The sequence below is a fragment of the Sminthopsis crassicaudata genome, chromosome 1 (assembly GCF_048593235.1).
Source record: "Sminthopsis crassicaudata isolate SCR6 chromosome 1, ASM4859323v1, whole genome shotgun sequence".
In the NCBI taxonomy this organism is placed as follows: domain Eukaryota; kingdom Metazoa; phylum Chordata; class Mammalia; order Dasyuromorphia; family Dasyuridae; genus Sminthopsis; species Sminthopsis crassicaudata.
In genome coordinates, this window is record NC_133617.1 from 623,020,310 (window position 1) to 623,046,039 (window position 25,730).

The 25,730-nt window shown below is 34.8% G+C and overlaps 1 protein-coding gene across 1 annotated transcript in view; it reads right to left on the bottom strand.

Annotated features, from left to right (window-relative positions):
• WDR70 (WD repeat domain 70) overlaps positions 1-25,730 on the bottom strand; it is a 295,974-nt gene that overhangs the window by 65,779 nt on the left and 204,465 nt on the right. Inside the window, 1 exon segment of the mRNA XM_074282629.1 lies at positions 3,562-3,661. Coding sequence (XP_074138730.1) covers positions 3,562-3,661 — 100 coding nt within the window.

Here is a 25,730-nt window from a genome sequence, read left to right on the forward strand (position 1 = left end):
CCAACTTAGCCAGAAGTCACAAAGGCAACATGTCTTACAGAAAATAGGACCAGTTTTTCCCAGTTTTGTGTTAGGCAATCACTTCACTTTTCAGGATTCTGGTTTATTCATCTATAAAACAAGGAACTTGGACTAATTCATATCTCTGATATTTTCTAACATCAAATTTAACAATTCAAGAATATTAGGAAGACAGAGTTGGATAAGATTAATGGGAGCAAAGTCACCAAGTGATTCAGAGCCCAAAAATAGAAATCTACATTCCATCTAAAACTCAACTGTTCATCAATGGAAGGTTTTGAGGAATTTGGTAATATGATCAATCAAATCATTCCAGACTGTTCTACAGAAAGAGGATGTAGTCAGGAAGTCTCTGAAGTTTATAGTGGTCAAAGCACAAAAATGTAAAAAAAACCCAGCAGCCTGAAAAAAAAGCATTAGAAGTGAGGGATAGAGAGAGACAATGAAATATATGTGACATGATGAATAAATAAGGATAAAGTAGTGATCAAAGATTTCAAGTGCTGACAAAAAGCAAAAAAGCCTTTCTGAACTGCCCATGGCAGCAAGAAATAAAGTCAATTCATAAGGGGTAAGGAGGTGGGAAGGTAGGAGATAGAGGCATTTATATATAGCCCCTATTATGTGTCAGGCACTTTGTTAAATGCTTTGCAAATATTATCTCATTTGATCCTCATAACAACCTTGAAAGGTATATGCTAATATTGTCCTCATTTTACAATTGAAGACACTGAGGCAAGCAGAGGCACCTGACTGGGCCAGGATCCCAAAGTTATCCCATGTCTGAGAGGTTGTTTCTGAAATCAGTTCTTTCTGATTCTAGACCCAGTGCACTACCCGCTGTGCTATCTCTGAATACACTAATATCTCTTTTTTAAAAAGAGATTTGGAGTAAAGCAATATTTTGGAGATGATCTCTATATTACTAAAAACAAGAAAAGACAATTTTATAAGAATGAATACACAGAGAAAATGAGGAGAACTCAGAAGAATATCTAAAGGAGAGAGAAAGGAAAAGATGAGATGACTAAGACAGTAAAAGGTTTACAATAATTGAAAAAATCCTCTAGAACTAATGTTCTAGAGGAGATATTCGGTCAGGGCGCTGACTAACTCCTGTACAGAATGACAGCTAAAATTTAAGCAAGGCAGCCTTAGAACTTATTTAGATATTTATTTATTTATTTATGCATGTCTTTATTTATTTGGGGTTTTTTTGTTTGTTTGTTTGTTTTTGTTTTGTTTTTTTCTTTTTGCTGAGGCAATTGGGATTAAGGGACTTAGCCAGAGTCATATAGCTAGGAAGTGTTAAGTGTCTGAGGCCATATTTGAACTCAGGTCCTCCTGCCTTCAGGGCTGGTGCTCTATCCACTGTGCCATATTGCTGCCCCCAGCCTTATAATTTAGATTGAACCTGTAGTTTCACTGGTATAGGTAATTCTGGGGGTGGAGGTAAATCCAGAAAAACCAGATCAGATGTGATTGCTGCTTGGATGGGCAGCTGGATAATAATGGACTAGAAAGAGAAGGCAGAATGATTTAACTCATTTGATTTCTATTTCTTTTTTGAAAGAAAAATGACATTAGACTTGGGAAGCCACCCCCCCAAAAAAATTAGCTAATCCAGAATTCTAATAACAAATGTTGGAAGGACTGTGGGAAAACAAGCACACTGAGCAAAAAAACAAAAACCAGCTACTACCTTTGATAAGCTAACTTTCTACTGAATAAATATAATATACAAGCAATTAAACACAAAGTAATGTCAATAAGGAGAGAATACTAATAATTAGGGGAATGAGGAAAAGTATCATATAGGTCAATACCTGAGTTGAATTCTGAAGGAAACTAGCAATTCTGCAAAGAGGAAATAAGGAGGGATAGAGTAAACTCCCAACAGTGGTGCCCTCTTATGCAAAGTGGGAACCACTTTTACAAAGGCAAATAAGAAAGAATTAGAAAGTTGTGTAAAGGGAAATGCTAGCAAGCCAGCTTGACTGGAATAGAGAGAGTAGAGAGAAACAAAGAGAGAGTTTACAAGGTGAAAAAATGAGATACAATTGGAAAGAAAATCGGCATTTAGCCCACATGAGCATTGTACAATTGATATATGATTCAAGAACAGGCAGTTTTCAAAGGGAGAAAATCCAATCTATTAACAATCATATTTTTAAAAATGTGTCAAATCACTAGTAATTAGAGAAAAGTGAAAAAACATCTTTAACTTTCTATCTCATGCATATAAGGCTAACAAAAAAGTAAAGTGACTAAAATGACAAAAGTTTGAGAAAACAGGAGTCTTAATGTACTACTAATGAATCTACGCATTTGATCTGGTCATTCTAAAAAGCAATTCAGATTCACAAGGCAGAAACCCACAATCCCACACTCTAGGAGATTCAGAGTCAAGAATCATTCCAATTTCCACATTTGTGCTGGCTGAAGACATTCTGACAAGAGCTCTCAGGAACCAAGAGCTGAGCCCCAAGTGAAGGAGATAAGAATTTGAAAGAGACAATATTTGAAGGACACAATAAAGGATCTGGACTTTTACTCTTGACTGGATTTGGGATTATTGAACTGAACTGAAGCCAGGCTACTTCCAGAAGCTCCCCAAGAAATCTGCTCACAGAGAATGATTATAATTTAGAGAAAAGAACATTAGACAGGTTCAAAAAATCTATTGAGGAGAGTGATAACAATTTACACAATACAATATTGCAAAGATAAGAAACTCTTACAAAACTTAATAACATTGATCATAATTCCATTGGGCCAATGATTGATTATTTTGTCCCACACTTAATAGAGATAATGGACAAGAACAACAAAATAAGAATGAATATTATTTTAAATGTCTCCTAGAAAGCAAAGTAAATCTATGTGGTTAGCCACATAAAGGAGAACTCTCTGGTCAGACACAGTAGGAAAAAAAAATGGGAATATACAACTTTTGCTTAGAAAGTTATAGTTATGGCGGCAGTGAGGTGGAACAGAACCAGCCTTAAAGTCAGGAGGACTTGAGTTCAAATTACACTTAACACTTCCTACCTATGTGACTCTGGGCAAGTCACTTAACCCTAAATGCCTCAGCAAAGAGAAAAGAAAATAAAGTTATAGTTATATTTTCTTATGTGGGCCCACTAGTTGACAATGACATAATGCTATAGTTCTGCAGAGAAGAGATTGTACTGCAGTACCTATAGAAAGTATAATTAGAATATTAGCAAATAATCAGTAGAGATATAGCTCATCTTTAAAATGGATTCTTGAAGATTTTAAAACTATTATGAAAATGGCAACTAAAATTGAAATTCAGGCAAATAAACAGAACATTATTTTTCCTTGATTTTTAAAAAAATAACCTATAGCAGTATACTAAATAGTTATTTTAATGAAAAGTTAGACTAATATAATACTAAATATAAAAAACACTGCTAATTTGGATTTTTCCTAGGATGTTAACTTTTGATTTTAAAATGTTAGTTTTGAAAGTAATGCCCTGAACAATAATACATACCGAAATTTTTCTATACTTACCTCCCCGAGAGGCAAGGACAGTGCCATCATAGGAAAATGTCACACAGGAAGTATCTGTGCCAGGATCATGAGCTTGCCTGCAATGGAATTTGGTATGAACCTGATTGTGGGAGAAAAAAAATAAGTTTTTTAATTCAAATGAGATCATTGTTGCGGCAGATATGTAACATACTTAAACATTTCCATGTATTTTAAATAGAAGAAATCTCAAAATTCTTTTATATCACTTTCATTACTGGAAAATGATGACATGATATGCAATAACAGGTCACATAACTAATAACAGCTATCACATACTTAAAGTTTGCAAAGTGTTTTACCTACATAATTTCATTTGGTCCTACAAGCAGGCCTAAGAAGTAGGTGCTTTATTTCCAATTTGCAGAGAAAAGGCTAAAAGAAGTTAAGTAACCTGCCCAGTGTCACATAGTAAATATCTACTTGTTGATGTTCAATTATTTAGTCAGGTCTCACTCTTTATGACCCCATTTGGTATTGTCTAGATAGAGCTACTAGCGCAGTTTGCCATTTCCTTCTCCTGCTCAATTTCCAGAGAAGGAAACTGAGACAAACAGGGTTAAGTGACATAAGTCACACAGCCTAGTGAGTGTCTGAAGATGGATTTGAACACAGGAAGCTGAGTCTTCCTGACTCAAGGCCCAGAACTCTATCCCACTGTGCTCAATAAGTATCTAGGGAGAATTTAAACCTAGATTTTCCTGAGGGCAAATATGGCACTGTACCCACTATACTACACTGGCTTCCCTAAGTTAATTATCTTATATTTGGCTTTCTTCCATTAAAAAAAAAAAAAAGTTCAGAAAGCTGAGTTCTTAGTTAGTGAGGAAAATGTCAGAAATGATGATCTTATAAATTAAGCAATTTTGTGTGATAATAAAAGCCAAGGTATCAACATGCTTACAGGTAGTTTAAAAGGAATGCATATGAAAGTTGCTGGAGATGAGCAATAAAATGCCTTTTTTCCCCCTAAGTGGAGGGGTAGAGTTGGATACAACCATGAATAAGGAAAAAAACACATTTATATTATGGTGATTTGGTGTTCAAAAGGTAAAATTGTCTATATTTACCTAGATTATTCTCGCAAAATTATCAATAAGATAGAGAACTAGATATTTTTCTAATCCTCTCAAACCTTTTCTTAACAGCAATTGTAATGATGATAACATAATTTCAATTGCCTCAATGTCTAGGATACTCAAGATCCAAAAGAAGGAAAACAAAACAACAAAAAACCATGAAGTAATATCTATCCTAAGCACATGTAGTACCTACTCTCCACCCCACGTTATGATAATTACAGTAAGACTGCACTAACCACTAAACAAGATGATTTATATGCTTGTAAGAAAACCCAGACCCTATACTCCAGTATCCCCATCTTCTTCCCAGTGCCTTAGAGATCAGACTTCCAGACTATACAAGTTTGGGGGACTTTGATGGACAATACAGCAGCAGCTTTCTGTGATACCAAAAAAAAAAAAAAAAAAAAAAAAAAATCTCTGCAAAAGAGAAGAAACAGGGCTGAACATGGGTGTGGGCCTGAAATAGAGCTGTTCCTCTTCCCAATGCCTCAGATATCCAAATTCGAAACGAGTTGTAAAAGCACCAGTGTCAAAGTGCTCTATACTACTGAGCAGAACTGAGGAATAGAGAAAATAGGAATGTATATGGATGGGCAAGAGGGGGAAAGAGGGTAATTTGGTACTCCAATAAGTGTGAGGGAAAGAGTTCAGCTTTAATTCTGTCCCTCCAAAAGTAACTTTGGGCAGAGAACTGGGCTAGTGAATCATGAATTGCCCAGTTGAAGAGCAAGCTGTGAAGGTTTGAGGAAAGGGTTTCCTTGTATTTCTACAGATGGAGAAGGAAACAGATGGGTGGCACCAGGCACCTGGAGAGAGACAGAAAAAGAGAAAAACCTCAAAACAAAGGAGAAGACCTAAGAAACATCTGACATTGAAAGAGCTTGGCTACAATGAGACTGTTACAGAACTTCAAAACTCTCAGGAATCATTGGATTCCCTGAGATGATAAAATTGTTAATGAGACTGTTACAGAACTTTAAAACCAGCAGGAATCAATGGACTTCCTGAGGTAAAAAATTGTTGATAAGACTGTTGCAGAATTTCAAAACCATCAGGAATCACTGGATTCCCTGAGACATAAGACTGATGAAGGACTTAAAAACCTGCAGGAATCATTGGATTCCCTAACACATAATAAAACTATTGAAGGACTTCAAAACTTGCAGGAATGATTCCCCATACAAGTGAAATAATGAACGACAGATTCCTTTTAGACTATTTCTAGGACTTGTGGACATGTATAATTCCTCATGTTGATTCATGTTATTTGTCACATCATTACTAGTCTGTGTTACTATGTGCTTGTGTAATTTACATCATTATGTGTAATACCTCCAATATTGATTTATGTATACCTGTTTCAAGTGAGACCCTTCAGAAACCCGCTATTCTGATTTGATTCCCCATTCCTTTGGTGTTTTCATCTCCCTTCCTGAGATGTCAGAGAGGGCGTGATCACCTCATTTTATGGTGTTTTCACCCCTTTTTTGAGGAGTCAGGGAAGGCATGATCACCTCATTTTTTGGGGTTCTCACCTCCTTGAGAAGTCAGGGAGAGTGACCACCTATGTTTCAAAAACAAAAGAAAACAGGAGATGTTATGGGCCAGAATTCTGAACTTGAAACAAGGATTCTTAGGAGGTGCTAAGTCAGTGGAATTGATAGAGACAATGGTTATCTAGTTTAGCATGGTTCAGTATGATTGATTTAATCTTACAACAAATAATGGTTTCTTAGTGATATCATGATTGGTTTATACTCAGTGTGAAGCATCATATAAGCAAGGACTGAGAGCCACAGAGAAGCTTTTCAGAGGGCAGAAAAGACAGGCTCAAGCTCTTGGAAGCAAGGATAGACATTCATTGGATCTTCAGTCAAGCCACTGGTGGCAGGCTCTCCTCCTGCATTTCTCCACTGAGACCAAGGCCGGTCTGAAAGGCTCTCCCGAAAGCTGCCCAGCTGAGTCTAAGAAGAAATGATCAGACTATTTTAGAAGAACTTAAAGTTTACAGGACCAGAACCTGAGCTGTCCTTAAGACCCTGGAATAACATAGCACTCAATATATCCAAATAAGAATCAACACAATATTTCCCTATAAAAGTGGACAGAACCCAGAGACAACAATAAATCCAAAGGGAGAAAACGGACTGAAACAATGAGGAAACAAAAGATTCCATTTATAAGATTGGTGACAGGGCACCTAGGTAGCACAGAGGATAGAATACCAGTCCTGAAGTCAGGAGAAGCTGAGTTCAAATATGATCTCAGACACTTAACACTTCCTAGCTGTGTGACCCTGGGCAAGTCATTTAACCCCAATTGCCTCAGCAAAAAAAAAAAAATTGGTGATAGGTAGCTCAACATGTAAACCTTGAAGAGAATAGTTCCAAAACATCTACCAAAAAAAAAAAAAAAGACTTAAATTAATGAATTTATGCAAGATGTTTTTCTTTTAAGTAAATTCCTGAAAGGTAAGCAGAAAGAGATAGAAGGGAAGAAGGAGAAGGAAGGGGAAAACAGAGAGGGAGAAGGAGCCACTTTATTTATTCCGATTTTTTTGTAATTTCATCTAAATCACTTCAACTGAAGTGATTTATTTTATAAGTAAAGTCCTATATGTACATAAGACTTCCATTCAAATTTAACCACATTGATTTTTAAATAAATTTTTAAAAAGGATCTCAATATCATTTCTTGAATGAAAATTAAAGAAATCAAAATAAAAGCTAGAAAATATGAATATATGTACAGAAAAATAACAGAAAGAACAATTTAATGTCAAACATGCATGATTTCCCAGTTTTATTTCTATAAAATGTCCTATGAATTACTTTAAAAAGCTCATTCTATTGAAAAAGACTGGAATCTCAATTATTTATTTAGAATGTATAAAAAAGTACATTCTACAAAGTTTATCTCCTGGATTCTACTCCCATTCTGGGGGAGAAGGGAGGAAACTATATTGCAAAATGGCTTTATGACTCAAGAAAAGACAGTAGCTTTATATAATACCAAAATGACATGAATTCGAAATTATTTATTAGAATTTAAAGAGCACATTATGGTAAAGGTTCTGAATATGATCTAGAAACATGGAAAATGGATAGGTCATAAACTCAATTTTCAACATTATATATTTACTTCTAATAGTGGCAACAATAAGTTTAAATTATTCCAAAGATACATTTCTATCTTATATAAACAATAAACCACTACTATAGATAGCACTTTCATGTTCTGCTGAATGAAATTATTTTTAGTTTTAAAATAAATCTCAAAAAGTTAATAAACAATTCAAACAGACTGGCACAATATAGGAAATTTGGAAGTGGCAATGTTCCTCCTTTGATTTTTTTTTTAATTTTTTTTTTTTGAACAAGGCTGTGATGCAGAAACTTCCCCTAACTATGCAATTAATTATCTTAAGGAGTTGACTAAAAGACTAAAAGTCGTCTAAAAAAAAAGTAGTAGTAGACTAAAGATTTTTAGCTTATCATATGGTAAATTATTATTTTTTTTCAGGTAAATTAAAGAGATTAGATTACCGGTCCACCTAGACCAAGCTTTGCCCTCAGCATTATGCTTATATATGTAAGGAACTTATCTCCTAATTTAACTTCAATATGATCAAGTCAACAAGACAACAAAAACAAAAAATATATATATGCAAATTAAATAAAAATAACCTAAATTGCTTCAAGTGTCTCAAAAAAATCATTTATCAGCTACCTTAGGATTTAAACAAATATAAAGGGTTATTAAGGGCCACTAAATAGAGATTTCCAGTCCTTCCTTATTCACTTCTGCTATATAAAGGAGAGGGTGAAAAAGAAAAAAGGAAGAAGGAGAAGAAGGGAGAAGAGCAGAGGAAAGGGAAGGAAGAGAGGGGAAAATGATGACTATTTGAAACAATAATTTTATCTTCTTTGGTAAATGGAAGTAGCAGGACCTGAATTAAGTCATTTTCCTGCCTGTATTCTTTCTAGATAAATGGTAAAGATCAAAGAATCTGCTGAGACATATATAATAAGAGAAGAAAGCAAAAGCCAGATTAATTGAGAAATAGGGTTATTGATTCACAAATATCTGATAGATGAATGTAATATTAATCCTTCAGTACACATTAACAATATATGTTTCTTTCTACATGGTAATCATTTCCAGTCTGGTAAATGTAAAAAAACCTCTGACTCAATCAATTCTATTACATAGTTTCAGTTACTGTCAGGTTGTTTTGAGGTTTTTTTGGTTGGTTTTTTAAAAATGGAAACAGAACTAATTTGTTTCCCAATTTCCTTCTTCTCCTACCTAAGAGGGGATGATTGCATGTAAAAATTCCAAGATGGTAGTTATATCTTTCAAAGAAAAATAAAAAATCCAGTAACATAATATTCTACTAAGTGCTAGGCTTATATTTAATGGCATAGGACAATTATCACAAACACAAGTCAAATAATCACAAATATTAACCAAATTAAAGTAGCTTTCACTATCTCACTTTTTTTTTTTGGTACCTGCTTTGAACTACAAGACTACTTTTCAATACTAGCTCACTTTTCATCTCATCTACTTGCAATTCTTTTTCAAAAAGAGACTTTCCTCAGGAGGCTATGGTATACTTTCAATCATTTCCTCTGTTTTGATACTGAATAAGATAAAATGGTTTTAGTAGATGGGAAGGGAGAGCTGGAGAAAGACTAGCCCTTAGAGAAAACAGAAGGTATTACATTTAAACTGATTTTCCTTGTGATCCCTAGGTGAATTTTTATACATTCCTAATCCTTTCTTTAAAGTAAACCAGTCATACTCCATCAAGCAATTCCTTTCCCATGCATACCATATGAATCCCAGGAACACCTCTTTGGGGCTTGATGTAAAGTATCATATGTTATATATCCCAGACATTGGGTACCTTCAAGAAGAGCTCAACAATAAATATAACAAATGAAACTTCTGAACTTTTGACCAAGTTTCAAGGAAACAATATGTTTCATAGTAAGCTGACAGTTTTCCAAGTTCCTAATGCCTTAAAAAAAAAAAAAAAAGTTACATCTTAGCCAAGTAGTTTTTCTTCTTTTCTGTCATTTATGTTTTATAACTTTTTTTTCCTTTTTAAATTAAAAAGAGAATAGCTCAAAGAGGTAGAGGAAAACATGGCCAACAAAAGCCTTAATAAGACGTCTTTCCTTCAAACCCCCAACAATGTGACTTTTGAGTTGTAGAAGGATGGAAAGAGTGCTTTATTGAGTTTCACATATAAATTTAATTAGTCTGCCAGTCAACAACATTACTGAACACCTACCACATATGAAAGATTGTCCTAAAGGGAAGACATGTCTCCTCTCATCAGAAATACACAAGTAGAGAACTAGAAGTCTTAAGAATTTTTTTAATTACGAAATTAATTTATCCAAAAGACCATCCACTGAGTGGGAGCAAACAATAAATGTTTGCTTGTAAAAACAAGATATGTTAATAAAACCTTTTAAAAATAATTCCCAAACCAGTGTGAATGAAAATCATAGCAGTTAAATACTTTTATGTTTCATTGATTTTTGTTTGTTTTTACATCACCTTTATTTTCAAATATTTCCTTTCCATTCCCTACCCAATAGGCCAACTCTTATAACAAAAATTAAAAAGAGTAAGAAAAATAAAGTAAGTAGTTTAGGAAAAGTAATCAAACACATCAACTGAATTTAATAGTATATACATTGCTCTATTATTGCTTCCCTGCTCCCAATAAATCCAGGGCCATTTTCAGTCATTCTGATCTATGTCTTGCCACTAGACAAAGATGGTTCAAGAGGAGAAAGTGAGCCTGGTGATTTTACACAGCCCTCCCTCACTTCAATCCAATTCAATTGCATGTAATAGTATCATCTCTCTAATGTTAGTAGTAGTACTACGAGTTGCCCCACTGGGAACTCAACTGGAATTGCCCAAACACCTCTTCTTTCTCTTTTTTTTCTCTTCCCTTCTCTCTGTCCACATAGACTATAAAATATAAATTTTGATCACTGAAATCTCAAAAATATCTTGGAGTTTACCAGCTAGATTTCTTTCTTAAGGACTATGTGTTAACTGCCAATCACTCTAGCTCTCATTGAACAGCCAATAATAAGTCCTAGGCCAAGCCCAACTTGGTCAATGTCTGGGTCCTGATTGGCTCAGAGTAAACGTAAAAAGCAATTATTTCTGTTTTGTACAGAAATCCTAAGGAATTTTCCCCTCCCAGATTCATCCATTTATTTATTTTGGTTTATACATACATACATACATACATATATATATATATATATATTTTTTTTTTTAAAGACTAGGTGAAAGAGGAGATTTTTTGTTTCAATTGCTACCTAGCCTTAATCAGGGTGCAGACTCAGTCAAAGTGAGACAGATCTTAGCTTAAAAAGACCAAGGTCTCCCACTGCAACCAGGACCATCTCCAACCATCTTGATCTTTATTTGTCCACTGGACCCAGATGGCTCTAGGAGGAGAAAGTAAGGCTGCTGGCTTTGCCCAGCCCTCCCTCACTTAAATCCAATTCACTTGTATATCATGTATCACCTGCCTGAAGTCATGGTCCTCTTAAAGAATGAAGGGCAAACAATAACAAACTGCAAACTCATAGTTTCTCACCCTTAATGGAATGGAATGGAAGGAGAAATATATTCTTATCTCTTCTTCAGGAACAAGTTTTTATGGGGATAAAGAATAAAGAAAAAATCAGATTGAGGAAGGGTTAAAGCACACTCAAATAACTAAGAAACTCAACTTAGTGTATAATTCTAGAACCATTTTTATGCTCCTAATTAATGGACCAAGCATGATATGAGACATATCATTTTCTCCCATGGGAATATAAATAATGCCATTATTTTACTTATCTAAAAGGACTATGCCTGATCATAAACTATGTCAGATTTATAGTGGTTTATACAATTCTGACAGTGTATTTTTATATCTTCCCTCTACTTAGCCAGATCTGGGGCAGAGATGATAATGAACCGATCCAAATTCAGCTAAAGTAAAAGAAAACTGAAGGGGAACTAATATGCAATTGTGGTAATTTCAGACATCCCATAGAGAGGTAAAGATTTGTGTGAGTGAGGTTCAGCAGCTTAGGATTTTTCTAGGTCTGGGGCTATAATCTTTTCGAGGGTTAACAGAACGTGAGAATCTTTTTTCCTATTTAACAAAAAACAATCAAACCTTCAGTTAGATATGAATTGTAACGATGATGACATCTAGATTATCTCTAACTTGAATTTCTACAGTGTACACTTTAGCTGGTACACTTGAAGGTAACCTGGAAGTACAGAATACACTTAACTTAGCTGTTACCTTACAAGTAAGAATCACAGTGAGAACCTGATACCACAGCTTTGGAATCTGTACTACCTCTCTCTTTGCTCACAACAGCAATTCAAGGTGTTTACTTTAGTCTACAAAACTCTTTATGTCTTGGGTACCAGTTTCCTTCAAATTAATCTCTCTTCATAAAAACCATTAGTGGAATTCAGTTGGTGTAATAGCATTTCCTGAGTTTATGCTTCAGAAAATGAGAAGCAATATGGAGATGGTCTGTGAAGAGCTCCTGGTTTTGGTGATGAAGGTATACTGTCTACCTTCCATTGAAATGAGGCTCAAATACATCAATATAGAAAGATTGTAAAAAATCATTTTAAGATGATGTAACTTTTATTACTTAATGTTTCTGTTCAAACTATGTTTATCACACATTTTATTGTTCTGCACTATAAATTTGAAAGAAAGTAGAAAAAATTTACATAATAGCATCAATAGCTAGTATTTATAGAACTCTCCCAAGTTTACAAAATCCTTTACATAGATGCATTTAATTCTCACAACAACTCTGGTAGGTAGGTATTATTATCATTACCCCCACATTTTAGAGATAAGGAAACCAAGCCTAAGAAAAAGTAAGTGACTTGTCCAGGCACATGCAGCTCTAATGTCTGAGAAACAGATGAACTAAGGTCTTCATTTCTCTAGCCACTGAGCCATTTCCTGCCTAAGGATCATAGTTTAGAGGGAAAAGGACCTTAAAGGGCATCTAGTCCAAACTCTTTCTTTTCGAGAAAATGAAGGCCCAGCTACATAAAAGGATCTGTCCAATTTAAATGGCTGTAAGTGGAAGAACTGGAATTTCAGCCCTAATTTTCATTGTCAAATCTAATGTCCTTTCCAAAATCTCTCCTTCTATTCTAAACCAGAAAAAAAGAAATGCATTGAGAGAGGCTTAAAGACTAGAGAAGATGCTAATTTTTTTTAAAGTTTTCTAAAGCAACACATGTATGGGGAAATAGTTTCTTAACTATATCTAAAAATCACTCAAATATGTAAATTATACAATAACTTTTAAAGCTCTACTTTTTTTGGGGGGGAAATCATGCTATGATACACATTTGGCAACTTTTTGAGGAGCTATCACCTTCTTAAAAACATTAATGAAAATAAAGGTTTCAAGTTTATTAAATTCTAAAAGGTGACTTAGATGGCAGTTAGGATGATAATGGTGCTGTGGTTGATAATATGAACAGAGATTTAATTTTTCAAAGTAAACATAAGGCAGATATTAACAACATTCTAACCAAGGATCACCAAAATCCACAAATAAGCCAATACTCATAATATTTAGCAAGTCAGAGGAGGTAATAAACAAACAAACAAACAAACAAACAAATAAATAAAATAAGCAACTACTCTAATACTTAAATTTGTCCCTGGTTCCATGTTCAAACTGTAGCAGGCTTTGCACTCTAACCTGTGTCTCTTACCTACGTCCTACCAAATTTTCAATAGAAACAAAAGCTGATTTCCTGTGAAGCCCAATAAAACATGAAGTTTAAATAGTGTGAATGGTAAGGAATTCAAGAATATAGATACATTATGTGTCCTGAGTCAAAGTCTGGACATAGAAAACTTCCCCATCACCCACTACAGTTCATGACATAACCTGCTTCTCTTAATTTATTTCATAGGTTATATAGGCTGTTCCTCCTTTATCCCAGGACATTTGACTAAAAGAAATTCCAAACATATCAAACTTTGTTCATCATGAACTAAAAGCACAGACAATGAACTGATACTAAAGAAATTGCAATGGACAATTCAATCCTTTGGTCATTTATATAATGTCATATTAGAAGGTGGCTCTTTAAGCCAAGTTACCTCAAGCTTGGGGAATGAGGGGTACAAATTTTGTGGCTCATATATACGTATGAAATTTAACTTTAGCAACTTCTAATTCAGCTTTTTAATTAAAGGTTAAATTGAAAGTAACCCAATTATACCGGAAATGTACTGGTGCTGAATGACCTGCCCAGGCTGGAAGAAACACTTGGCGGTTTGGCTTTGAAGTACAGCTGCCCAAGAAAGATTGGCAGTCAATCTTCAAAGAGAGCCGCTGCTTCCTTCCCTCAGTCTGGCCACCAAGCTTCCCGGGCAGCTGGGTACATTTTCCCACTTTCTGTCCAGCTGTCTGTGAACTCTGGCAGCTGCGCCAAGCAGAAGGTGGAAGGGGTGAGGGAAGAAGAGAGAATGATGGAGATTGGAGAAAGGAGGGGGTCAATGGAAGCAGGAGAAGAAGAACCATGTTGGATTTCTTTAAATACACATTTACCAATGTTATTCAGAAAAAATAAGCTTTGAAAAGGAATAATGATCAGTTACATGTTATAGCAACTTTAGAACTAGGATGAAAACAGAAAACAACAGAAGACCAACTTTGCTTCAATGGCTGGATGAATCTAAGCAGTGAGTAACAGTCTCATGGGATAAAATACCCAGAACATGAGTCTGGGGGCAATGGGCAAAGGATCTACTGTCAAGTTATTTTGTATTTTTCCAGAAGCACAAGTTTATTTTTCATGGACACTTTTGGTGGTTTGTGTTTGCAGATTGTTGTGGCAACCCTAGATTTCCATCCCCACCCTCTTTATCCCTAATCTCTCCCCCAGAACTGAAACTGTTTTTTGCGCCTGTGCAACAGATGCTTTGAGAAGGTTGGGACCTTTCACATAAATATTTCTATCATATTATTATGTTCATCTTCATTGACCATATTCTGTGGGTGAAATGTAGTAAATGGTATTATCTCCAGATGCAAAACTGACATAGAAAAATTCTATTAATAGCAACAAATAGTTAAAAGTTTACCCCAGTTTGAAATTTTAATATATGATTTGAGTAGGAAACTAAAATAACTTGGCTATTCTTACACAGTCACAATGTAGCTTTGTGTCTATAATAATAACAATTAGAAAACAAATATTCCTGTTTCTTTAAGATGTAGATGAAGGCCTGGTTATTGCAGATACTATAAAATCAAAAGGAAAAGAGCTTATTAATTCAGATAGGTTATAGTTTTAAGTCAAACTTAATCTTAAATGCAAAACCAAATTCATCTAATTACTGCAAAAATTACTCCGTTTTGATATTCTTCACACATATATGCTAATATTAGACATAAAGTAACACAACACTGTTAAAATCATACAAAGTTAATGCAACAAACAGCACCAAGCATACAATTAGTATTTGTTGAATTGCAATGAATTCCTGGAAATCAACAATTGTGAACTGATAATATGAAGATACTCTTCCCCACCAAGACTAAGAGAGAACTGATCTAAATTTGTTATCTCTATCCAAAAGCTAAGTGACAATATGGAGGGAGTGAAAAATTAACTTCTTTCCCAAGGATAAAGTTTAGTCTACGCATTAGCTAACAATCAAGGAAAAATTAATCTTTTCTCTTTTTCTGGTAAATGAAGAACAGGTATTTTTTTTTAAATGGTTAAACTACTTAAAGATAATATATGAAAGCTAAAGGACATTCTTTACTCAACTACAGCGCAACTATTAATGTCCTAATTTTAAAAGTTCTACTATATTTTCTCAAGGAAGCAAGAGGGGAAAAAAAGCAACCAATAATTCCACAGCCCTAAAAGAATTCTTTGAGCATTAAACACAAGAAAGAAAGTGAAACAGGTACTGCTGGGGATTAAAAAAAAAAAAAAAAAAAAGGTAAAAGTCTTCAAAGGATTTACAATCTATCCTACTTAAATTGACAGAAGTTGAAATAGCAGTGTCTCTCCCTCCTTCTCTCTCTCTCTCCCCCTCTTTCCTTCCCTCTCTATATCTCTCTCTCTCTCTCATTCTGTCTTTCTATCTATCTGTCTCCATCCCCCCACCTCGTGGACTATCAAGGTAGTTGTGGTGATTTGGATATCTCAAATGCAATCATGAATTCAGTTCAAATAACATAATAAATAAGGGAAAATAAGGAAACTAGTTTTGGTATGGATTATTTTAAGCCTGAAAAAGAAAAGGATAAGGAGTAGAGGATAAGTAGGGAAACATAAAGTCTTCAAATTTATGAAATGATGTTATCTCATATATCTTTTCTGTTGCATGGTTATTATCCTTTGTTCTCAAAAAAGGACCAAAGTGATATCACTATGCTAGAGTCAAGTTAGTGAGTTCAACTGTGGCTGATCAGAGCAATATTAGCTCCCAATGCTTTGTCACAGGTCAGACAAAAATAGTTCCTATGAACATTTGGGGTGGCTTCTCTAAATTTGTGTGTCTCATGTTTCCTTTGGGCTAATTTTATTCTGCTTTGCTCACAGAACACAGTACTTTCTCTGATGAGGGCACACCATGCTGGGAGATCCTGTGCCAATATCTCCCATGTCACACAATGCGTATATTTGGTATTCCAACAGTGTGGCCAACCCAACAGAATTGTATGCTCTGCAGTAGAGTTGGAATGCTTGGCAGTTTGTTCAAAAAAGCATCTCATTATCTGGTCTCTTATCCTGCCAGGTGAGCTTCAGAATCTTCCTAAGACAATTCAAATGGAAGCATTTCAGTCTCCTGGCATGGTACTGGTAGGATGTCCAAGTTTCACAGGCATACAGCAATGAGGTCAGAACAATGACTCTGTGGACCTTCATGGTAGTCAGTCTAATACCTCTCCTCTCCCACACTTTGTTTTGTGTTAGTTATTCTAGTACTTCTGGGTAAGGGCTTCTGAGCCCTATACAGGGCTACTTTTCACCTGATCCCCCTAACTCTCACCTGTGACTCCAAAGCTATAATATGCATAGTCATACTTCAGGAAACTGTCTTGGCAAATGGGCTAAACCAGTTTGAGGATAACCAAGGAGTCTCAAACCCTATAGTGAGTTAAGGGGCGTCTACCCCAAACATGTGAAGACTTCTCCAGGTGGAATGGGTGGATAAAAACAATTTGCTCCCATGGCCACGAAGGCAGGTCAAGCAAGTACTGTGGAGCACTAAGAGCTTGGTTAGACATTGAAGACACCAAGATGCATCTTGGGTCATCATTAGTTACCTTGACTGTATCCTGTCACTGGACAGTGATGACTCTGGAAGAGAAAGTAGGTTGATGACATCGTGCAACTCTCCCTCACTTAAATGCAATTTACACATTAATCAAAAGACATCACCCATGCTATTTTACCATTTCTACCTCTCTCAAAGTCCTGTGGTGATGGGTGAGTGATGAAGCCGCAGGTGTGGATGCACAGAATTGTAATCACAATCCTGCACACTGGTGGCCTAGGCCATAGGGCCTCATTTACTGGAAGCAGCAGTGGGATTCACCAGCCCTCTGGGTGTCTGAGCAGTCTTTTAAGGATTGCACAGCCAACCTCCAGATATAAGGAAGAGAATAGAAAAGGTGCCCTAAAAATTGTATGATTATCCTAAAAATCCCTGTGATTATCAAAGGTCAATCTATGTCCTTTACCTTTATAGAGATGAACAATGAAGGCATCCTTGAACCTCTTGCCATAAAATCTGGAAAATTTCAGTCAGCAGTCAGCTTTTGGATGAGCAACAGACATCTCAACTGTAAATCTCAGCTGAAATAGAATTAGCACCAGGTAGCTAGCACTAGCACTAAGTAGTTGAGATGCATTATAGATCTTTGATGATGAGATTGACACATGCATTGCCAGAGCTCGCTCAGTGTTTGGGATACTTGCAGGGAAAGTGTGGGAGAGGAAAGTTATTAGACTGACTACCAAACTGAAGCTTTACAGAGCTGTTGTGTTGATCTCATTAGTGTGAGCCTGTTAAAGTTGGACAGTATACCAGTGCCATTTCAGGAAACTGAATTGAAGCTGCCAAACATTCAAACTACTGCAGAGAGCACGACTCCAATGGGCTGGTCACATTGTTCAAATTCCAAATGTTTGCTTGCCAAAAGGATTATTTTATGGTTATAATTTCCTTGAGGGCAGGAACTATTTTTCATTTCATTTCATTACCACAGGGCAAGTACTCATAAGGTGGTCACAAAAAGCAATACAAGAATCCGCTCAAGATCTTTAAGAACTTTAGAACAGATTGTATGATATGGGAGACACTGGCACACTACTACCCAAAATGGCATGTTCAATGAGCAAATAGAATTGAATTAGCTCAGAAGAAACACAAGATGCACAAAGCTGGAGAAGCTACCCCAAATGTTCATAGGGACTATTTGTGTCCAACCTGTGGTAGAGCGATCTCAGCTTCTATTGGGCTAATCAACCACGGTCAGACACACTAACTTGACTCCAGCATCCATTTTGGTACTCTTTGAAAATAAAGGACAAGGCAGCTAGATGGTGCAGTGGACAGAGCACCAGCCCTGAAGTCAGGAGGACCTGAGTTTAAATCTGGCCTCAGATACTTAACACTTCCTACTGGGAAAGTCACTTAACCCCAATTGCCTCCACAAAAAAAAAAAAAAAAAAAAAAAAAGAAGAAGAAAAAAGAAAGAGAGAAAGAAAGAAAAAAGAAGGAAGAAGGAAAAAGAAGGAAAAAGGAAGAAGAAGAAGAAGAAGAAGAAGAAGAAGAAGAAGAAGAAGAAGAAGAAGAAGAAGAAGAAGAAGAAGAAGAAAGAAAGAAAGAAAGAAAGAAAGAAAGAAAGAAAGAAAGAAAGAAAGAAAGAAAGAAAGAAAGAAAGAAAGAAACAAAGAAAGAAAGAAAGAAAGAAAGAAAGAAAGAAAGAAAGAAAGAAACAAAGAAAGAAACAAAGAAAGGAAAAAAGGACAACAACCAACTGAAAAGCAATTTGGAACTATGGTAATAAGCTGTACATATCTTCTAACCTAGGAATTTCACAACTAGTCCTATACTCCAGATATCAAAGGAAGAGGGGAAAAATAACCCTGAAAACTAGATGTAAACTAGGGGAATAACTAATAAATTATGGTATACAAATAAATTGGAATACTATTATGCCATAAAATATAACAAAAAGGGATGGTTTCAGAAAACCTAGAAAAACTCATATGAATTGATTCAGTGTAAAATATAATTAAACTAGGAGAACAATTTGTTGTTGCTGTTGTGTTGACTTATTGTGACCCCATTTGGGATTCCCTTGGCAAAGATACTGATGGTTTGCTATTTCCTTCTCCAGATCATTTTAGTGATGAGGAAACTGTGACAAATAAGGATCACATGATTTGCCCATGATCACACAGCTAATAAGTGTCTAAGGCTAGATTTGAACTTAAGAAGATGAGTCTTTCTGACTCTAGGCCTTGTTTTTTATTCACTGCACCACATAGTGCCAAATAATTTATATAGTAACTAAATAAATACAAACAACTTTGAAAAGCTTAAGAATTATAATCAACACAATGACTAGCCCATGATTCCAGAGGACCAATGATGAAGAAAGCTATCTATCTCCTGATAGAAAGTTGATGGACTCAAAATGCAACATAAGACATCCATTTTTGGATAAGGCCAGAATAGGAATTTATTTTGCTTGACTATATTTATGAAAAGAAAGATGTTTTTTATTGAAGGTAGAGAGAAAAATAAATGCCTGCTAAGTGAAAAAAACAATTAAATTACAAAATAATCTAGCTTTACCTTTTCAGACATTTCACAATAGTCTTTTTCACACATTTTATATTCCAGCCAGTGTATTCTGGACCTAGAATACTTTGCTGTTCTAAACTTTTGCATAGACATAGCTGCCTTTTAGAATCCCCAACTTTCTTCTAGACTTAACTCACATAAAACCTTTGCTTAGCTGACACTTAGCTGCCAATATTCCTCTTCTAATTTATTTTAGATTTGCCTCCCTATGTATATGTTGTATCCCATACTAAGTTATAATTTCCTGGAGGGAAGGAACTATTTTTCATTTCTGTGAATATCTTTGATCATGATGAGTGCTTAATCAGTGTATTGAAATGAGAAAAATTATTGCAATAATCCCTTGTTTCTGTCATTTTTTTTGTCCAATTCATATACTATCATAGAATCTTAAAACTGGAAGAAACCTCGATCATCTGGTCCATCTCATATATGAAAGGAATACCCATTAAATATTCCTGACAAGCAATTATTGGATATCTGTTTGAATACCTTCCAGTAGGAAGAACCTACCACTTCTTTAGGCAAACTATTCCAGTTCTGGGGAGCTCTAATTTTTGAGGACTTTATCCCAAGACAATCTAAATCTGCCTTGTTTTAATTTTCTAACTGTCCTGATACTACCTAGTAGGGTTAAATGGAACAAGTCTAATCCCTCCTCCACATGGCAGACATTCAAATAGTAAAAGACGGGTTCATAACCCAACTCTCTTCCTCATCTCCATCCTCCAACCTTCTGCCTTGTCTTTCCTTCTTTATCTAACTATGGCCAATGATCAATAAATCTTCCTATGACACAGATTCAAAGACCTCTTCATCCTGGCTGCTTTCTCATCAATTTAATATGCTGTTCTACTCATTTCCAAACCATGCCACTTATATTCTTGGTCATCTTCATTCCTTTCCCCTTAGAACCTGGTCTTTGTTTTGGGGACCTAGGTTTTTATAACTTTTGCCTATTCCTTTAGGCTCCCTCCTAAGTATTATGTTTTTCCACTGGAATATAACTTTACATAAGAAATAAAAGAGTAGTTCCCATAGTATAAATCAGTTGTTTATATTTGAAAGCACAGTACTTAATTTAGATATTTTTAATAGTTTTGTGTTAGGATTCTTACAAGGTGGTGTCACTGGAATGATAGAGACTATAGTTATCTAATTTAGCATGGTTCAGTAAGATTGATCTTATCCTACAAGGATATGTTATGGGTCAGAACTTGAGACAAGGTAATGTACTTAGTTCACACCTTTAAAGGTGTTCATACCTTTAAAGAGCATATATAAGGAGGAAAGGAAAAGCCTGCTCATGGACTTTGGGAGATTCACAATTAGGATTCACTTCTGGGAGATTCACAAGCCAATCCACAATCCCACTCTGCAGATTCAGAGTCAAGATTCATTTCCAACTTCCACCTTTGTGCTGGATAAAGACATTTGGACAAGAGCTCTCAAGGAGAGAGATAGACCTCTATTAAAGCTTACTGGCCCCAAGTGAAGGAGATAAGATTTTGGAAGAGACAATAAAGGATTTGGACTTTAACTCCTGGCTGCATTTGAGGTGATTATTGAAACTGAACTGAAGCCAAGGCTGCCTCCAGAAGCTCCCCAAGAAACCTGCTCACAGAGAATGATTATAATTTAGAGAAAAGAACATTACACTTTTGTATTTGAATGAATAAATCCAGCATTATTGATAAATGGTTATTTCTCTAAACATTTATTAGGATTTTGTAAGGAGCTATACCAGGCACTAGGGATGTAATGATAAAACAAAAAAATGCTGCAAATAAAAAATGAAAAATCTGGCATTTCTCAGCAAGCACTTGAATGATGAAATTCTTATTATTTACATTGAAGATAGGAATGAAATTGGAATTTTTTTTTGAATGTTTGCTAGCAGAGAACAGACACTTCTTAGGAGACTGCCCAACCAAGATAAAAGAGTTGAAAATGTTGTATACATTATCAAAAATAGTTCTTATATTAATTGCTTTTGCCCAGTTGTTTTGCTTTATAAGGGAATCTTCACTTACAGTTTTGGGACCAGGTAGGGACTTAATATTCCTAAATAATATAATAGAAAAACAAAAGCATTGATGAAACTTTTATTTATTTATATAGACACACATAAGTATAATTTCCCAAAAACTTGAACAATACATTCCTGAAAATTAAATACTGATAATGATGTGGCTCTATATAACCACAGACATCTAGGTGACTAATTTTTATGTTTGCTGCCAATTATTCAGACAGCAGAACAAAATGGACTTAAGTGCTTAAATTATATAATGTTGATTTAGGCTTTTCCTAAATTCACTATATTTTGTTGTCAAATCTCTACAGTCAGATCTGCCACAATATGGCATTATGGGCTCTCCCAAACCCATGATATCAGAGTCACACAATAAAAACAATAGAACTTTTAGGAAAAAAAGTGTGTTAGAGACACTATACTTTCAGCCAAAAGCAACATTTCTTTCATTTTCACGACATTGTCTCTGATGATACACATATTATGAGCTTCCATTATGAGAATATTAAGCTATGCAGTATTCCATACTTGAACTTTACTATTACACACAACTGATGAAAAAACATAGAGAATATTTGTTTGTGGATTATGTCACAACATTTTATGTAGTAGAACAAAAAGTTACTTTGAAGACTCTCCTTCACTAACACATTTCTTGTTCATAAGCCAAGATTATACAAGATTCCTTGAAAAATAAAACAAGAACATCAGTAATTGGGTAGCTCAAAAGAAAGATTGAGTCAGAGTTTATTATGATTTATGATTATTAAGCTAACTAGGAAAAGATAAAAATACAAATTATGTTATACAAATTAAGTACAGAGGAAGAATAGAGACGAGCATTAGAGGGGGAAGGAGGGCTGGTAGTTCTGAAAACCTACTCACATCAGGAATGGGTTAAAGAGGGACCAATATCATGTGTGTGTGTGTGTAAAAGGTTTTTTAGGTTTTTGTCTTTTAAACCCAAAATGAAGGACAAAACAGACAATTTTAAATAGAAGCTTCAATGAACTATTCATCCTTATTTCTACATCAGAGGAAAAAAAAAAAAAAACAATTGTTACTTCCTGCTTTGTTTTCTTTCTTAATTAAGACAGAGGTCTGGAGAAACAGTATTAATACTGATACTAATCCTTTGTGAATAGAAGATCAAAAAAATGAAATGTAAAAACTAGGGAATGGTTAACTGAATTCATAATAGAAAACAGCCACGTTCTTTTGTAAGGTTGTTAAAGGAGGCAATTTATGTTCTTGTGTAAAAAGTTCCTCATTGCCATTTAACACACTACTAGCTTAATGTTTTGTGGTAGCTATCTCTTATATTCTAGGAGTCACTGGTAAAGATGTGATTATTTATTATGGAATATTATTGTTCTATAAGAAATGACCAGCAGGATGATTTCAGAAAGGCCTGGAGAGACTTACATGAACTGATGCTGAGTGAAATGAGCAGGACCAAGAGATCATTATATACTTCAACAACAATACTATATGATGATCAATTCTGATGATCAATTCGTGGTCATCTTCAACAAGGAGGTGAACCAAATCAGTTCCAAAAGAGCAGTAATTAATTGAACCAGCTACACCCAGTGAAAGAACTCTGGGAAACAAGTATGAACCACTATATAGAATTCTCAATTTTTGTTCACCTGCATTTTTGATTTCCTTCACAGTTTAACTGTACACTATTTCAAAATCCAATTCTTTTTGCACAGCAAAAAAAACTGTATGGATATGTATACATTAATTGTATTTAACTTATATTTTAACATATTTAATATGTATTGGTCAACTTGCTATGGGGGATTTATGATTATGGGTGGGGGGAAGGAGGGGAAAAGTTGGAACAAAAGGCTTTACAATTGTCTATGCTGAAAAATTATCTATGCATATATCTTGTAAATAAAAAGCTATAATAATAATAAAAAAGAAATAGAGAAAATAATAAATTATTTTTTAATCTCTAAAAAAAAAAATGTGATTATTTCTGAACTACAGCAGTTTTCAATCATTAGACCTGTTCAAATCTGCTGAATCAATTCAACTTTACAACTGCAATAAAGATTTATCACTTTTGTGTGATTTACATGGCCACAACAATAATTTGAAGACAATAGGAAGCCTCTGAAATTCACAAAAGTACGTAAATGAAGGAAGATTTAAACTAACAAGAGGAGTCTCAAACTTCCTAATAATAATTCAAAAAAGTCCTCTGGCATCCATTTAACTATAACATTAAGTTTTTTGTTTGTTTTTATTAATGGGAAGATTATAAAAAGAGTTCTGGATTTAATATCAGAGAACTTAAGTTCAATGTTTGGCTCTGTTTTTTTACTCTTTATTTGATTTAAGGAAAGTAACTTAAAGGAGAAGTGTCAAATTCAAACAGAAATGGGGAACACTAAAAAAATAAGGATCCTTACAGGCTACATATTGACTTAAAAAACCAAATGTGTTCTGTATATTTCTTTTTTATTAATACATCAGCACATTAAAATCAAATATTTTAGTTTAGGTCACTCACACTGGACAGTGTTGTGGGATGCATGTGGCCCACAAGTCACATGTTTCCCATCTCTGATGCAGAGTCTCAGCTTCAGTGACCCTCATATGACTGCTCTAAAGAAAATTTTAGGAATCTGAAAGTGCTTCCAAACCTGAGTTATAATTACTATTTGGGGAAGGAGGAATCTTTAAAAAAAAAAATTTATACTTATATATGTATGTGTGTGTGTGTGTGTATACATATATATATAATATACATATCACATATATATATATATATATATCTTTATATATATGATAATATGATCTAAATTAGCATTGGAGTAGGAAAACAGAATAGGTAATGTCAGGAAGGAACAGGTCAAGGTCAAATTAGGAAACATAAACTCAAAAACTATTACTAATATGGATGTGACATGCTTGCAAGAAAAATATTGTACTAATAAAGTAATGCTGGTTTCAGTAGCTATCATTTTGGTGACCATTCTATAGGTTTTATAGAGATTCTGACTTTCTAGTCATTTAGATCAAGACATTTAGATCAAGTATCCTTTTTCTCTGGAGAAATAAGCTTTGCTGGTTTCTTTTAGCTCAGATTTCAAAATAAGAGAAACGAGATATTAGAAAATATTATTAGCACCAAGTCCCTGATTATCACCATAGCTAATCAAAATTAGGCAAAATAGAAAGAGTAGAATTTTGTCTCCAAATGGAAGCATCCTACAAATTTGGGAAGATGGAAGAACTATTTAAAGATTAAGTTTTTCAGTAGCTAATGGTAGTTGTAAAACTGAAAATAATTAGTTCAAATAACTCTTAGCAAATTTCCCAGCATTGAAAGAGGAGAATTGGGAGCTTAACAATCTGCTGATGATGTGACCTTAAAGATCCATGGCCCGGCAGCTAGGTGGTGCAGTGGATAGAACACCTGCTCTGAAGTCAGGAGGATCTGAGTTCAAATGTGACACTTAACACTTCCTGGCTGTGTGACCCTGGGCAAGTCACTTAACTCCAATTACTTTAGCCAAAAAAAAAAAAAAAATGATCCATGGCCAAAAAACCCCCAAAAGACAAAAACAAACAAACAAACAAAAACTATCCATTTCAGAATTAAGAAGAAAATACTAAGAGCTGAGCTCACCTCTTTCAAGATCTCTTCATGAGAAGAAAAACTTAAGAGAAGAACAAAGAAACAAAGGAAACTGAAGAAGGAACTTAAATGAAGGAAGGTGGCAAGGGCTCTTAGAGGCTGATGGGAAGACTAAATATTGTTAGCCAAAGTAGACTATCATATGTGACTGAACTGAACTGCTGAAAAATCCAGCTGTAATGAAATTGAAAGTCCTATGACGAGAGAAGTCCTTAGGTTCTGAGGTTCTTTTCACATTAGGTTGACAGTAAATTGCAGGCACAAGAACTAGCAATATTCTGGATCTCAGAGGCAAAGATGGTATAATAGCAAAAAGCACTGGACTTCAGAGTCAGAAGACCTAAATTCAAGTACCAGCTCTGACTTTAACTGTACAATTATAGGCAAGTCACTAAAGTCTTCTGAGCATCAGTTTTTCCACCTATAAAATGAAGA